The sequence below is a fragment of the Theropithecus gelada genome, chromosome 1 (genome assembly GCF_003255815.1).
Source record: "Theropithecus gelada isolate Dixy chromosome 1, Tgel_1.0, whole genome shotgun sequence".
In the NCBI taxonomy this organism is placed as follows: Eukaryota; Metazoa; Chordata; class Mammalia; order Primates; family Cercopithecidae; genus Theropithecus; species Theropithecus gelada.
Window position 1 is genome coordinate 84,430,367 of NC_037668.1, and position 16,905 is coordinate 84,447,271.

Consider the following 16,905-nt stretch of genomic DNA (forward strand, 5'->3'; position numbering starts at 1 on the left):
CTGGCCTGAAGCCACCAGCTAATACATCATTCACCATTTATCCAACGCTGATGAAGCACCTATTGTGTCAGCTACTATACTAGGCACTGAGAATAAATCATCAGAAGGTTAAGCCACGGATTCTGCTATTAAGGCACCCACAATCTAGCTGAGGAGACACACATATGAGCAGGCAGTGAATAGATCAGGCCTAAAGCCATGGCAGGAAGAAAGCGCAAAGGGCCATGGGGGACTGGAAGGAAGTGAGACAATACTGTCTTCAGGGACTGGGGAAGTTGTGGAAAGCTGAACAATGTCCCCCAAAGACGCCCACATCCTAAGTCCCAGAAGCAATTAATGATGCTACATGATAAAATGAGATTCAGCTAAGATCTTGAGATGGAGAGATCATCCTGGGTTATCAAGGTGGTCCCAGCATCTGTAAAAGAGGGAGGCAAAAGGACAAAAGTCACAGAAGAAGGTGTGACAAATGGAGGCAAAGGCCAGAGAAAGTGTATGCATGTGTGTGAGAGAGAGAGGGAGAAGTGAAGATTCTATGCTGCTAGCTTTGAAAGTGGAGAACAGGGCCATAAGCCAAGGAACGCAGGTAACTCCAGAAAGCTAGAAAAAGCAAGGCAACAGATCTCCCCTTAGATCCTCTAGATGGAACACAGCCCTGCCAACACCTTGATTTTAGCTCAGTGAGACCCTTTTCCAACTCCCAGCTTCCAGAACTGTAAGAAAATAAACTTGCATTCTTTTAAGCCACTAAATGTGAGGTAATTTGTTACAGCAGCCAGAGGCAACTAACACAGAAGGCTTCATCCGAGATGAAGTGAAACTGGAACTGTGTTCCATCAAAGGGAACAGCTATCTAATATAGAAACTTGGGTGTTGGAAAATATTGAAATGTTTGACATGCCGGGAGGTAAAGGGGTAGAGAGATGAGAGGAGGCCTGCCAAAGTCTGAGTCTTGGAGTGCCAGCTCTGTGTCAGACTGTCTGGGGTCAACTCCAGTTTTGCTACCTTCTAAGTGCTTGGGCTCTTGGCAAATGTGGCGAAGATTACATCTCAGTTAACAGGGAGTCCGTAGAGGCTCGGCTCAGGAGGTTATCTGGCAGACTGGAAAATGGATTCTGTGTTTCTTGGCACCTCAAGCGGTGGCTTTTGTGCCATACGTGCTGCTTTTTTATGATCCTTCTAACCTCAGGTGATGTCTCTGTGTTTCAAACACCATTCAGTACAGCCATAGTCGTCAGTAAGAAGAGAACTTGGTCCTTCCTGGGATTCACTGGGACAGCGGCCCTGATTCGTGGGGAAAAGTTCTGTAATGTGGCACAAGCAGAGCAGAGGTCACAGACTCCTGCCTGGCACGTGACAGCTACATTGCATAACCCTGATAAAGTTGCAAAACCCATGAGGCAGATGCCCATGATCCTCCTCACAGTTCCCTCTCCCGGGTACCTGGTGTCTTCATCACGTGGTCTCTGGTTCCCCACACCTCCCCACAGATCTACCCATCTCTGCTCAATCCAGGGTCCTGAGCTTTGCTTCTGTCTCCCTCACAATCAAACCCAGGACAACAGAATCCTGGGAGCTTATGACTGGAAAAGACACTACCTTCTTTTCTCCCAGCTGAACATTCCCAAACTTTTATTCTGAGTAGCCACAGCTTCCAGGCACTTCCTGAATGGGCCTCTCAGATGGCTTCAGTGAAATGAATCTCTCAGTGCTGCGATTCCAAGCCATTCTGGACCATGAGGTCCCACTGAGCACAAGGCTGGGTGTCAGGCATTTGGAGAAAAATGATAAGTAAGATTGAGTCCCTGTTCTTGCATGTTCACAGGTGAGTGGGCGAAAGGCAGGGAAAGATATTTATCACCCCTTTCCAAACCATCTTTACATTGTAAATCAGGCTTTCAAACTCAAAGCAATAACTGGATCCACCCAAAGGGTTAGGAAGGACTCTGTGACACAATTAAATGATATTCTTTAAGCAGCTAACTATGCAGCTTTTGTTTCGGGTTAACTGCAGGGCCTTCAGCTTCAGGGACCCCCTCCTCTCCTTGCAGAGTGCAGAGGGCATAGCTTTGAGTCCAAGAGAATCGTGGTGCAGCTGTCTATTAGCTCTCTGACCCTGGATGACTTAAGTTACCTCTCTGGGCCTAGTTACCTCTGTAAAATGGCTGTAGTACAACGGCTTAATGTGGCTAAAATAAGACAATAGGCAGCCAGGCACAGTGGCTCACGCCTGTAATCCCAGCACTTTGGGAGGCTGAGGCAGGCGGATCACCTGAGGTCAGGAATTCAAGACCAGCCTGGCCACTATGGTGAAACCCTGTCTCTACAAAAATACAAAAATTAGCTGGGCATGATGGTGGATGCCTGTAATCCCAGCTACTCAGGAGGCTGAGGTGGAAGAATCACTTCAACCTGGGAGGCGAAGTTTGCAGTGATCCGAGATCGCACCATTGCACTCCAGCCTGGGTGACAGAGCGAGACTCAAAAAAAAAAAAAAAAAAAAAAAGACAATGTGTAAAGTATCAGAATGGCACCAGCAGAGAGTAGGTCTTTGTAAACATTAGAATCAAATTCCTATACTGTGCTACAGTCAGCAAGAGCCAAACAGGACACAAGTCAGAACCTTCATTTCACTTCTTGAAAATAAGCCACAGTCCTCCCGAACACTCTGTCTAATTGCTTATGGCCCATGTTTTAGGATATAAAAGAGAGGAAGGCTAGTAAGGATCCCCCAACCTTTTAATTTTTTTAATTGGGGGTGCAGAGGAGTCCAATTAGGGCAGTGGCGCCAAGAAGGAACCACAACAGCAGGCCCCCGCAGGCTGTCCTCCTGCTGAGAGCAAAGCTCAGGAGGGCACAGTCAGTAAAGGGTTACCCTTCAGTGCAAATGCCCATCCCCCACTGTCACCTCACATTAAAGGGCCAGGCACCAGAGAACAAGCGGGTCAGTGACAGCTGCTCTCATTAACGGTTTGCTCCCCTAGTTTCTCTCCCTTTTGGCCTTTCCTTTTACAAAGAAAAAAGAAAAATAAAGCAAGGGAGAAAGCCATTAAAACAGCCAGTCCCGTAGGCTGGGATTCCCATGTCAAAGGCTGCAGGCAGTTCACACACTGCTTTCTTCGTGGCACCCACTCTGATTGCTGCAACTCCTTCTCCCTCTTCTTGACCCGTGCAATGGATTCACGTGCTTCCCTGCCTGCTGAAGCCCCCTGCCCATGTCACTATGACAGGCCCCCATGGCACCGAGCTCCTGTGCTTGGCCTGTGAGAGGAGCAAGAATGGGATTTCCTTGGGAGGGCTGAGCCTTATTCATCCCTATACCTTCAAGAGAATACTCCCTACAGTGTTCTCAAAAAAGGTTAGATCCACTCGTTGATTCTGGCTTTTTGCTTGTTAAGCACACATTTGCTTAGTCTGAGCTAGAATCCCTGAGGGGCCTTGATAAGACAGGGAGAGTAACATATATGTTACAAATGGTCCCTGCCCCCAAGAACTCACAGCCCAAAGGAAGACACCCATCACAATTTCAATCCAGAGTGTTTAGGGCTGTTACAGAGGAGCTGGGGAGAGGCTGCATAGAGACATGAGCCTGCAGCCAGGCTCACAAACCACGAAAGGATAAGAAGCTGGTTGAGATCTCTCTATTGTTCATAATTCTTACTGTGAATGAGCAAGGATAATACTAACAACAATACAACCTACACGTGTGGTGCTTAAATATCCAGCCATTATTGTATTCTGGGATTCCTGCTGGGCTGGGGTGAGCTCCCCTCAGCAGGGCCCAGGAAGTCACAATATCAAAGTAGGTGCTCAGTCATGTTTGCTGAACAAGCCCCTCAAAACTCTTAGCAGGCAGGAAAAGCAGCGTCTACAGATGGAGGTTCAGAGAAGTGCAATGCCTTCTCCCACCTTCACCGGGAGTCAGAGATGAAGTATTTCATTTGGGGCAAATCAGTATGTGGTCCATCCCAAGTTATCCCTGGGAAGTCTGTGACTCGATGTACACTCAGCCTTCAGAAAACCTCCTCTTCTCCAATGAACGCTGAGTTTAGCATCTGTCTGAGTCACTCCCAAGGTCACAGAGGGAAGAGGAGGCATTTTCCAAGAAGCCGAGAAGTCCCATTGCATACTCAGTGTCCACCAAAACAGCATGTGAGCACTCGAGTCAGGAGACTTACATCTTGCTACTACTAGGTCAACAGACTTAGCATGACACTAAGCATGACCTGCTGACACATGACCTTGGGTAAGTTTCTTCCCTAAATTTCCTCATCTATAACATGAGCACGTTGGATAATATCTCAGCTCTCTTCCAGTTCCATTCTATGAGTCCAAACCCTCTGTATTTACAGAGAAGATTTACAGACCCTATCGGATCAAAACTCGCAGGCTGGGAAGAAGCAGGAATTATTCTCATTTTACTGAAGGAGTCCTAAGGCCTAAGGCCAGGTGACCCCAAGCAGGGAACAGGAACGAGGGCTCTCTAGCTTTAGTCATTGAGCTGGAAACATTTAACAAGCAACAGTCCAGGGCTCCCCTTGCATACTGAGGACAAATTGCTACTTACTATGCAGCAAGCCACCAGGGCTCCTTGAGCAAATCCTGCCAGCACATCACTGGGATGGTGCTTGTGGTCTGACACGCGGGACAGTCCCGTGTAGAAGGCCATCATGATCAAGGTGAACTGCAGGAGGGGCCGGAGCAGGCGGGCTCCTCGCCAAGTGAAGCGGGCCTGCAGGTATAGCTGGAGAAAGGAGACAAAGAGAACAGACATTACGTGACTCCCCACTCACATGCACTATAACCCCAGGTGACACACACTACATTTCTACGAACTGGGACTATCTAGACCTTGGGTGGCATGTTGTAGATAGAGCAATCTGAAGATGACCTCAAGCCAGTTATTTAAATGATGAGCCTGGCTAGGCGCAGTGGCTCACACCTGTAATCCCAGCACTTTGCCGGGCTGAGGTGGGCGGATCACCTGAGGTCAGGACTTTGAGACCAGTCCGGCCAACATAGTGAAATCTCATCTGTACTGAAAATACAAAAATTATTCAGGTGTGGTGGCGTGTGCCTATAGTCGCAGCTACTCAGGAGGCTGAGGCAGGAGAATCACTTGAACCCAGGAGGCGGAGGTTGCAGTGAGCTGAGATCGCACCACTGCACTTCAGTCTGGGCAACAGAGCGAGACTCTCTCAAATAAATAAATAAATAAATAAATAAATGCTGAGCCTTAGTTTTCACACTAGAAAATAGGACAAATAGTTTATCTAGGGAGACAAACTAGGGAAAGCTGAGCAAAATAATCTGTGTAAATGACCTTAGCATACTGCCACATAGTAGGAACTTAATAAATGATAGTTTCCCTTTATCTTCCTCTTGAGTGAAACTAATAATTAAAGAGCAGTAACCAGGGCTTGCAAAGGTTTTTGTTTTTTTTTTTTTTTTTTAACAATTGATGACAACTTACTTAACACATTTGTGTATTTCCCTGGGGATTATGGCTATATAATCGCTATACTACCTGGTCTCAGCATGGAAATTAAATATGCAATGATAAGAGGAAGTTATTACATCCCCAATGAGATGCTTCTGCTTCAGAAGAAAGCAGCTCTACCAAGGACACATTTCTAAGTCACCACTTGGAACTATGGATATTGAATGAGAATATAAGGAAACAATAAACCAACAAGACAATGCCAGGGAACTTTCAAATACAAGTTGACAGACACTAGACAGGGTGGAGTAGAAGAGTAACCTGAAGAAAAATGGAAGATTAAAAAAAAAACACCTCTAGCTGAAGCAAAGTAGTTGAAATGACGTCAACTGGGCATTGTCCCCTCAGAGTTATCTTGCTGCAGTTTCCGTTCTAACCTCTGGGCACAACCTATTCCCAGGTTCCTGTGGGAACTTGGGAAATGAGGGGGAAGAGGCAAGTGGACAAGAGGAACTTCCAACTACAAATCAAAGCGTTTGGAGAGGCAGGAGAAGGGAAGAGAGCGGAGGGGAGGAGGCTGATGGCCTAAAGATAGACCTGCGGCAGTGCTGAAGACATGAGTTTGTCCTTCCTGGGACAAATGGACACCTTCCTTCGGTGGCAAGAAAAGAGCAAGCAAGTGGTCAGTCTTGATGAGACAGAAGAGTGGAAGATCCCAGAATCATTCTTAGCCATAAGTATCTAGGACTGAATCCTCAACTATATGGAAAACTATTTCAAATAAACAGACAAGGAAGAGAGCAGACAACTTTATAATCATTTTGAAATTATATAAATGTATTATTGGAAAAACTTAAGAGGAAAAAATAAGAATACTGACAAAAGATCGCACTGAGGCTGTTGCCTGCTAAGCAAGGGATAAAAACAATGGTTTTCTCATATATAAATAATAACCAGTTAAAAGTGTAGAAGATTGCACAGAGCCTTTATGGAATAAAGGAGGTAAAGGACAATTTGAAGAGACAGAGAGTGAGAATTTTACTTAGAACACTCAACTTTTAAATTCAGAAGTTGATATGTAAATACTATTAGATTGCCATGGACATCCTAAAAAGATCTGGAGAAAAAATTATTCTAAAGATAACCTAAAAGACCAAATCTGTAGCAGTAGGCAAAATAATAATAATAATAATTTAAATTAAATTTTTAAAAAAGAAAGAAGCTAGGCACTAAGAAAAGTGCTAAAGACAAAGAAAAATGAGGCGGTATAAATCCTGATGTATAGAGCAGACAGTTGAGGGATACAAGAAAATAAATAAGTGTACTAATGTGTTTTATAGGAGCTATGAAAGAAGTTAGAGGCCAGGATCAATTACTATTTGGAAGGGATACTTGACCTGAATCCTAAAGGTGAATGAGTATTTGCTGGGTTTAAGGGAGCAGGAATGGGGGATATATATTCCAGGCAGAGGGTGGCTCAGAGGCCTGCCATAGAAGTTCCCCAAAACTTCAAATAGTTCATTATAGCTGGAGAAGAGGGTGTTGGGGAAGTGGGGTGAGCAGTGATGAGAAATAGGGCTGCAGGGACAAGGAGGGCCTAGTTAATGAAGGGCTTTCAGTGTCAAACTAAGCAACCCAGACCTTATTTTGCAGGCCGGTCTTTCCCAAACCGTATTCCACTGAATATTAAGGGCTTCTTCAAAAACGGTAGGCGAATGATCTATACTAAATCCTTGTTTTTGTCACTTGTCATGCTTATAAGATTACTAAAGGCTCTGAGAAGTCCTGCAGGAAAGAATACTTATTTGACCTTTCATCACTATTCTCAGAGAACACCTACATATTTGAATCACAATTGGAAAATATTATTGTAAGCAATGGTGAAAAATTAAGTGATTTCATGCAAAATACTGAGCACCACACTCTCAGTGCTTTTCAAGAGCTCTAGGCAAGGCTAGGTCACTACAGGCAATACTAAACTAGGCAAGACTGGGTCACTATAGGCAATACCAAAGTCAGTGAATTGGAGCTATAGGCCAAAGACTACTCCCTTAATGACCTACCAGTGGATGAAAAGACGCTTCCTTTTGGAAATGGGGATGAAGAGGGTGTTAGTATAGCTCCAACTCAACACAAGTCTTCAGGACAATGGCAACTTCAAGGAACAAGGAATCATCCACTTGCAGTGTACTCAGTATGTTTGGCCTTCCCTCAGCTATTCTTGGTAGTGGACAAGGGTGGGGTACATAGGACAGATTTTAATCAGGACAAGGGTGATGGACAGTGGACAAGGGTGGGGTGGACAGTGGACAAGGGTGGGGTGGACAGTGGACAAGGGTGGGGTGGACAGTGGACAAGGGTGGGGTGGACAGTGGACAAGGGTGAAGGCAGTGGATAAGGGTGGGATACAGAGCACAGATTTTAATCAGGAAAACCTCCCTGAGCCTCCGTTTTCTCACATATAAAATAAGTGTAGCAACCACTGTCTTAGAGGCTGTGGTCCAGTTTGGTTGATAACGTAGATCAAGAGGATGGCATGAAATACTACTCAATAAATAGGTGATTTTATTCTTTAAACACATTTCTTAATTTGGAGCGGCAAGACTTTCTAACTTCCCTTGCTGAAAACTCGGTAGGTCCTCGGAACATGCTTGTTACAAGTCCTCCGACCATTCCCCCTGCCCCTGCACGCAGGCTTAGGTCACAGGCCTTGGAAACCGAGGGTGGGGCAGAGGAAGGGCGTGTTTCCCAACCGGACATGGCCCACATCTCCCCTTCCACTGATTCAGATACTTAAGGTTGGAGCGCAATACAAGAAAAAAATAAATACGCTGGAAGAATTTGAGAAGAGAGGAAGAGACCAGTCATCAGAATAGCTCCAGAAAGGAAGGGAATGCTTATGAATGAGAAAGGAGTAGGGAGCCGGGGGAAAGAATGCCTTTGGGAAGCAGTCAGTCAGACACGGAATCACAGTAAGCAGATGGGACCTTGTTCCCTGATATCCACCAGTAACTAACACATTTATGGAGGAATGCTTCAAGGTCAGCACTGATCCTGGTGTCTGCGGCTGGGGATTTTGGGGAAAGAGGTGCATTAGTAAAGTGCATTTTGGGGTATAATAGCCCTGACTCCAGTCCTGGCTCTATCACTTACTAAGTGGGTGGTCAGTTTACTTCTATAAGCCTCAGTCTCCTTATCTGTAAAATAGGTAGAACAGTATCTCCTTCTCTGGTTTGCCAGTATGAAAGGAGACAATATGGAAAGGAAGCTGTCTGACACAGGATGGGCACTTAGGATACTTTTCAGAAATCCAGGTTACCTTTTTGCCCTGGTGAATGACATTGACTCAATGACTGTGGCAATTTTCACCAAAACAAGTAAGTTTTGGTGAAACTTAAAGAAGAGTTGAGAACAAGATTGCACAATGACTTTCCATCCAGTGGCTACATCTGATATGAGAAGTAAGCTGGTAGCAGCAGGCTTTGAGATTGATGAAAGGATACAATGACGTTCTCCATCTCACATCAATTTCGCTGCTGCAAAATGGATTGGATTTTGCCAGTGTAGAGCCCAGTTCACACGAGCCACTCTAGGCCGGAGATTTGGGCCTCACTGGGATCAGGGAGTACATTCTGGAGGCTGGGGACAAGTAACTCTGGAGGCTCCAATTATTCCCACTCCACAGGAGGCAGGTACAACTTATTCAAGAAAGGAAGTCAAACCCTTCTGATAGATGATGCCATCCCCCTATTCTGGACCAAAACACACTTTCCCAGATCAGAATACCCACAGGGGCTTTAGTAAAGTCCTAGGTGCCCTGAAAGGGTAAGCAGAGCTGGATAAAACCCGAAAGCCTAAATCATCTTGGCCTCTTCTAGTCTACTGCTGACATTGTGGTTTATCTGCATTCACTTCCCCATCTGCATGGCCTCTGGGCTAGAGAATCAGCCCTCTCAAACTACTTCCCAAGCACCACTATGACACAGCAGAAAGTAATTTGCAGCCAGAGCAACTAGATTGGAACCTTTTCTCTGCTGCATACAAGCTGTATGGCCCTGGAGAAGTCACTCTGCTTCTATGAATTTCTGTTTTCTCATATATAGCGTAAGAAGATTAGTTTATTTTTTAAAATGTTAGAAGCATCTATTCAAGACTCTGTGAAAGACACAGATGTAAAAAAGTCCCTTCACTAGAACAGCATATAATCTTAAAGACCTTTTCTTGTATTAAGATTTCGCTTTCAGTTGCTTAAAAAAAAAAAAACTGCTGATTGTGGATATCAGAAAAAGAAAGGTGTATGTCTGTTTCCCATACCCCGAAATGATGTATGTAAGTCCCTGGCATGTAGAACTCACTTTATCAGTGGAGTTCTCTTCTCCTTCCCTGGCCTAGCTTCAGAACTGGGGTCTTGTGGAATTCCAACAAAACCTCCTTAGAAAGCGTCCGACTGAACTTGAGGCTGTTCCTCTGGTCTGAACCAGCAGAGTCAGATGAGTGGGTGAGTCACACTCTCGTTCTTGCTAAGTCATTTGTGTTTCATTACATGATTTGCATACTGGTGGAACAGGTCTGTACTGTCCTCTCACTTCATTTCCATTGCTCTTGGGACAGCTCTGCTAAGAGTGAAAAGGACGCTTTTGTCCTTCCTTAGGTCCCTGCCTACCCTCTTCCTGGAAGCCAGGCCAGACCACTGACCCCAGTGAGAAACTTTCTCCCTTCTCTAATCTCCTCTATGGCTCTCACTGGGCTCTGGTTCATGTGTCTGGTGGGTAGCTTGCAAACATAGTGTAGAACTAGAATTTCTCTCTGGAATGTTCTTTAACTACTTTCAGGACAAAAGAATTTTTGATTGACTTTTTCTTTAGAAGAAAATCAAATCTTGTCTTCCGTCACTATCAGAGGGAGGAAAGAAAACTACCATTTTGCTGAGCACTGGTGTAGCGCCTGGGCTAGGTGCTTTAAATTACATTACCTGCAATTGTCACAATAATCCTATTAGGTGGATACCACTGTGCCCATTCTACAGCTGAAGAAATCAAACTAAAAGAGGCCACGGTACTTGCTCAAGGTAACCAAGAGACGTGATGTACATTAAGTATATCTGCCTCTTTCTGAGTCTGTGCTCTAAGCACAGAACTGCCTGGCCTCCTTGGGAAATTACTGCTTCACATAAAGTCTTAGTCTTTTTATACTGGGTCTCTGTCTTTGGAGAAAAGAGGCAGTTTGAGGGCATTACACCGAAGAACAACCTCCAGGGGACATCTGGAACTTCAGACTCCTCTAATTTACCTGCACACACTTCCATCAACCCCCACATTTGAAACACAAATGTACAGCTTTTGTAAGAGTTACAGTGGAATAATCTCTGACCTGATCTGAAGCAGAAGGGAGTCTAAGAGCTGACTCATTATACCTTATAGCAGAGGTGAGAGCCACTTCCATCCCCTCAGTCCACCGCTAAGCAGAGAATGCATCCATTTGTTTGGCCATTATTTACTTCTCTGGCTTTCCACACAAAATTATGAGCTCTTTTGGTGTCCCCAGGCACTCCCACAGGTCTGTCACAGAATAGGTACTCAGAAACAGATGGATGTGTGGTGGGGCGAGTGAATGATATAGGGAGAAAAAAGAGGAAAAACATCTGGTACAGTGATTTATTCCCCCTTGGAAACAACAATCTTGCTCCCCCAAGGAGTTTCTATAGCCACTCCTAGGATTTGTGGGTACACCTCGTGGGCATACCAGACCCCAGGCTCCAGGGCGCCAAACATGCTGAACAAAACCTCAATGACTAACAAGCACAGCCCAGAGAAAGGGCTGTCAGAGCACAGCCACTTCCCTGTTTCCTTGGCACCCAACAAACCCTCTGACACAAGAATAGTTCTCATGGGACAGCACAGTAAAGGGTCAATAGGGAAAGAGCTCAGCAAAGAGGCAGCAAAGACGTTCCCTACATGACACAGGCCCTTAGCAATCTATCAAGTCCGTGATGAGGAGACAAAAAAAGTTCTGATTGGAATGGAAAGGAGTGTGGCCCGAGAGTGTCAGGAGACCTGAAATTCATTCATTCATCAAATATTTATTGCACACTTACTAGGTATCAGGCATTGTTCTGGGAAGTAGGATATAGTAGTGAATCAAGAGACCAAAAAATCTCTCCCCCGGGGAATTTACAATCTTTTTTAATATTTTTTTTTTATCTATATAGACAGGGTCTCATTATGTTGCCCAGGCTGATCCTGAACTCCTGGGCTCAAGCAATTCTGCCTTGGCCTCCTAAAGTGCTGGGATTATAGGCATGAACCACTGCATCCAGCCAGAATTTATAATTTAGTTGGAAGAAACAAACAAGCAAGTAAAAATGTAGTATGTCAGATGATGAGAAGTAAGGCTGCAAAGGGGCATGGGGAGAACAGTATCAGAGGAGGGGGTTGTCATTTTAAACAGGATAGTCAGGAAAGGCTTCTAAAGAAGGGGAGGGGGCAAGGTGCAGATTTCAGGGTGGGGTGAGGGGAGAACAGCAGCTAAGGAAAGGCCTTGACACAAAGTGGCTGCCTAATGCACCTGCAAAATGAGGAGCTGGGACTGATTCCAAAGGTATTTTCCACTCTCAAGCGTGCCCTCCATTCCCTGGTTCCTAGCAGCCATCCAAGCTGTACTGAACTGAATACCTGCAGTTCTCCAAATCACCTCCTCCTTTTCACCTTCACACACGTAGTTCTTCCAGTCTCCTCTATCTTCATGTGACTAACTACCTCTACTGCCACTCTCTGCTCCAGGTTAGCCTAGGGGTCACAATTCTGAGAGTCCATAATATAACCTACGCATCCCCTTGCCCCGAGGGACAATGTATCAGACTATTATCATTGTGTACTGTTTCTTTAGACTAAATTATACAAGGGCGGTAACCATCTCCCCATTCCCAACTCCTAGCCTGGTGCTAGGTGCATCATAGTCCCTCACTAAGCATGTACCAAATGCTGAATGTTGGATGCACAGGTGAGTTCCTTAAGGGCAGGACCCAGCACAACAGAGCAGACACCAGGTGTGCTACATGAATTGGTGTCTGCCCTGGTGTTTTTTATCCAGATAGTATGTCATCCTCAATCTCCAACCATGGAGGTGCAGGGTCAATCCAGATGTGGTCCTCTGGGGTTCAGGCCAGGGCTCAGAGGTATAAAGCATACTTTAGGTTTATATATGCTGTGGGTTTGTGTGTGTGTGTGTGTGTGTGTGTTTTAAATTAGAACTTGCATTAATCTCTAACAAGCCTTAACCTCACCCTTAAGCTTCTGTGTGCAGAGATAATTTGGTGTTTGGGGCATGGTTTTTCCAAGCTCATCATTTGGCAAAATTTATTCATTGACCTAACATGAAGTGCTCTTAAAGTTATGGAAGCTCTAGAAGTGGCTGCTGCTGAAAGGCCTGGAGTGGAGCTGGCTGGTGCTTCCGGTCTGCTATTCTCTGAACTCAATGGTAATGTAGGCATAAGTTTGTCTTGATGGCTCCCCATCTTCCTTTTTAGCACTTAGGGCAGTTCAAACTTTTTTCAAATAGAGCCATAGTGATTGAGAGATAAACAGACAGGCCATCTCATCCCACTCTTTCATCTGACAGATGGGGAAAGTGGGGTCCAGAGAGGAAAAGTGGCAACAACTCTGCAAAATAGACAAGATCACTTCCACTTTACAGATGAGTACGCTGAGGCTCTAAAGCTATGTAACCCACTCATGGCTTCAGAGTTAGTCAGGGATGCAGCCAGATTTGATTCCACATCTGCTTGATTCTAAAGACAAAAGCTGTCAATGCTGAACCTGGCTGACTCAAATGTGATTCTCCCCAACACCCCAGGGAAGCTATGAATCACAGGCTGCATGAACAAAAAAACAGCACAGGGTGCACCGGGGAGGCCAGTCTATTTGCCCAACTCCAGCACTTCCTGAAGCCCAACATAAAAGCCCTGAGGGAGGGTCTAAGGGCTTCTCGGACTGACAGCAGAGTTTCCCACCTCTGCTGGGCCTAAATGGTGTCAACTTTCTTTAGAAAGCTTTGCAAATCAGCCAAGTCTAATGGCTCAAGCCTGTAATCCCAACACTTTGGGAGGCCAAGGTGGGTGGATCACCTGAGGTCAGGAGTTCAAGACCAGCCTGGCCAATATGGTGAAACCCTGTCTCTATTTAAAATACAAAAATTTGCTGGGTGTGGTGCCACGCGCCTGTAATCCCAGCTACTTGGGAGTCTAAGGCAGGAGAATTGCTTGAATCTGGGAGGCGGAGGTTGCAGCGAGCCGAGATCGCACCACTGCACTCTAGCCTAGGCAACAGAGCGAGACTCCATCTCAAAAAAAAAAAAAAAAAAAAAGAAAGTTTTGCAAATCGGCTGAGCATGGAAGCTCACATCTGTAGTCCCAGCACTTTGGGAGGCCAAGGTGGTTGAATCGCTTGAGCCCAGGAGTTCAAAACCAGCCCAGCCAGCATGGCAAAGCCTCATCTCTACAAAAAAAATACAAAAATTAGCTGGGTGTGGTGGCATGCGCCTGTGGTCCCAGCTATTCAGGTGGCTGAGGTAGAATGATCACCTGAGTCCAGGAGTCAGAGGTTGCAGTGAGCCAAGACGGTGCCACTGTGCTCCATTCTGGATGACAGAATGAGACCTTGTCTCAAAAAAAAAAAAAGAAAAGAAAACAACAACAACAAAAAAGAAAGTTTTGTAGATCAGATGTTAGAAGAGCTGGGATTTCTCTGTAATATCACATAGGCACATGCCCTGGCAAAGAGTGCCATCCTTACTTTTTGGCCCTTATCTTCACTGGTTGTTTTAGGGCAAGATAACCTTAGAGCTAAAAACACAGCTGTGTACATATGTGTTGTATATGTGAGTTGTGAGTGTTGAATGTGTGTTTGTACAAAAGTTCTGAAGAATGTATGTGCACAGTGGGGTAGGAGGTTGGGGATATAATACTATGCTGAAAACAGGATAGATTAAGGAAGCTCTCCTTCTTCTTCTTGTCGTTTACTTTTTTAAAGAGACACGGTCTCCCTATGTTGTCCAGACTTGTCTCAAACTGCTGGCATCAAGGGATTCTCTCACCTTGGCCTCTTAAAAGTGCTGAGATTACAGGTATAAGCCACCGTGCCCAGCCAAAGGAGGCTCTCCTCCTTCCCTCTCTCTTCCTTTCCTCTCTTCCTTTCCTCCTCCTTCCCTCTTTCTCTTCCTTCCTTCCAGCAATATGGAAGAACTACAACTTTTTCCTCCCTTTGAGGGATGCAAATAAACCTTCAGTCAAAATATACGTGTCACCCATCATCCCCATAGAGATCTCTAGCTGGTAAGGAGGTAATCGGAGTTGGGGACGGGAGGGAGGGGACATCTCAACCATCAAAGCAAAAGGAGACAGGTCTCCTTCAGGCAAAACTTAAGTTAGGGTTAAAAGGAAATATTCCTTAAGTTCATCCTGAAGAGGTCTGGTTTTTGTTTGTTTGTGGGTTTTGTAGCACAGTACAACGAAAAGAACATACAACAATGTTGGAGTCTGGCCTGCAAGTACCTTTTCTGCCTCTTACTGACAGTGGAATTTTTGTTACTAAACTTCTTAGATTCAAATTGGATAGGATAATCAAGATACACCTCATCAGGTCACTGAAAAGCAAATGCCACAGAGTAAGCAGATATGGTGCCTGGCACACAGAAGGCATCCAAAGCGTGTCAGCATCTTCACCTGTTGTGCAGCTGTGAAGGCCACAGTGCACAGTGCTGGCTTCAAAACAATCCAGTATTTTTCTTTCGGAATAAAATGAAGGGATAAGAAAAAAGTGAACACATACCCAGTTCCTCTAAGCACTTTTATAAAACACCGGAATTACATTTTTAAAATTGTTTCCAGCCCTGGGTAAAATATACACAGGGAGCAGGAACCTAAATATCTTTGCTAAATTTTCCTTTCTAAGAGCAAAACAAAAACAAAAAGATGAAGAACGGAGGGAAGTGTTATTCATGAACACACAACATCCACGTTTAATGTTGTCATAGGTTGGGGCCCATCTTTCAGCTCTGCATCCTCGGTAATGGGAAGCCAAAGTTGGCTTAGTTTAGAGGCCTCTAAACTTGGAAAGGATTAGGGGAAAAAGATAAATAAATGAAACAAACTTTCTGTTGTTTTTCCCAATTCCTAATTATGCTTTTTAAATAAGTAGAAATCAAAATGTTCTTTTTTCAAACAGTTTGTGCTCCTCTGAGCTATGTCTGACCTCTCAGCACCTTCTCGCTCTGAATTCCATCAAAGCGGCTGAAAGCAGGAAGTGCCTTGGCACACACGGACCTCATTCAAGGGGAGAGGAAAGGCAGGGAAACCCACATGTAACTGACAAAGAAAAACAGACTAGCCCTCTATCTGTCTGGCAGCTGGAGGCAAGCAGGGCACTTCACCTGCATTGCCCAACCGTCTCCAGGAAATCAGAGCCGACATGGCCATGAGAAGAGCCACATGAGAATCAAATCATCGTTCCACCACTGGTCGAAGGAACTCAAACATGCTGCTTATCCTCTCTGGGCCTTGATCTGTGGATTTGAGAAATGGGGCATGGATTTTATACTTCACAGTGTTGTTATGAAGTCATGCGTCCTCATGGAGCAGAAGTATTTTGCAAAACTCAAAATTATTCTAAATACTTAGGTAATGATAATCCTTAAAGCCCTTCCATCCGTAGAATACGGAGGACTGACATGGTGAACGTTGCAAAAAAATTTATCAGAAGGTTTGGGCTTTAGCAACAGTCCTGGTGTTTATGTACATTTTGGCAGTTCACTTTAATTCTCTGAGCCTTACTTAGCAATCTTTTCCCGCAACAGATTTTCAGAAACAGTGCTTGTACCCTAAAATGTTATATTTAGGTTGGTGCAAGAGTAATTGGTTTTTGCCATTTAAGTAATATAGTCCAGGGGTTTTTGTAATGGCAAAAACCTCAATTACTCTTGCACCAACCTAATACAAGTGTCTTTATCGCTTTAAAATTTCAAAATGCGTCCACAATGCTTATCAAGCAGCTATGGCAAATACGACTTTTATTTGAAAAACGGGGGGAAAAACTGGAAAGTAAAATAACTTCTGCTAAGGCAGTGGCAGAGCTCAGAAAACCTAACTTTTCTAGCTAACCTCTTTTTCAAGGATTTCACAGTGATGTCATGCTCCTAACTATTTTGAGGGCTATAATATCAGAAGGGATGGAAGCTGGAACTGAGCACTACTCAGATCAAAGGGTGGGTACTTACCACCAAATACAGCATAGTGTACATGGAGAAGGAGGCATGGCCAGAGAAGAAGGACTTCCTGTAAGAGCAAGAGAGGGCCATGAAACAGCCGTATTCACATCCCTGATACACACTTGTCTGTCTGTCTTCCCTCCCCAGACTGTAACCTTGAGAGTAGGCACTATGTCCTGTTCACTTTTGCATCCTTCACAGTGCTT

The 16,905-nt window shown here is 44.8% G+C and overlaps 1 protein-coding gene across 2 annotated transcripts in view; it reads right to left on the bottom strand.

Moving 5' to 3' along the window:
- The window catches only part of PLPP3 (phospholipid phosphatase 3), a 148,537-nt gene that overhangs the window by 12,812 nt on the left and 118,820 nt on the right, over window positions 1–16,905 (bottom strand). For both annotated transcript variants that reach the window (XM_025380806.1, XM_025380800.1), the window contains 2 exons: window positions 16,709–16,766; window positions 4,568–4,744 (listed from right to left, as the gene is read on the bottom strand). In XM_025380806.1, the coding sequence (XP_025236591.1) occupies window positions 4,568–4,744; window positions 16,709–16,766 (235 nt within the window). The remainder of the gene's footprint in view (window positions 1–4,567; window positions 4,745–16,708; window positions 16,767–16,905) is intronic.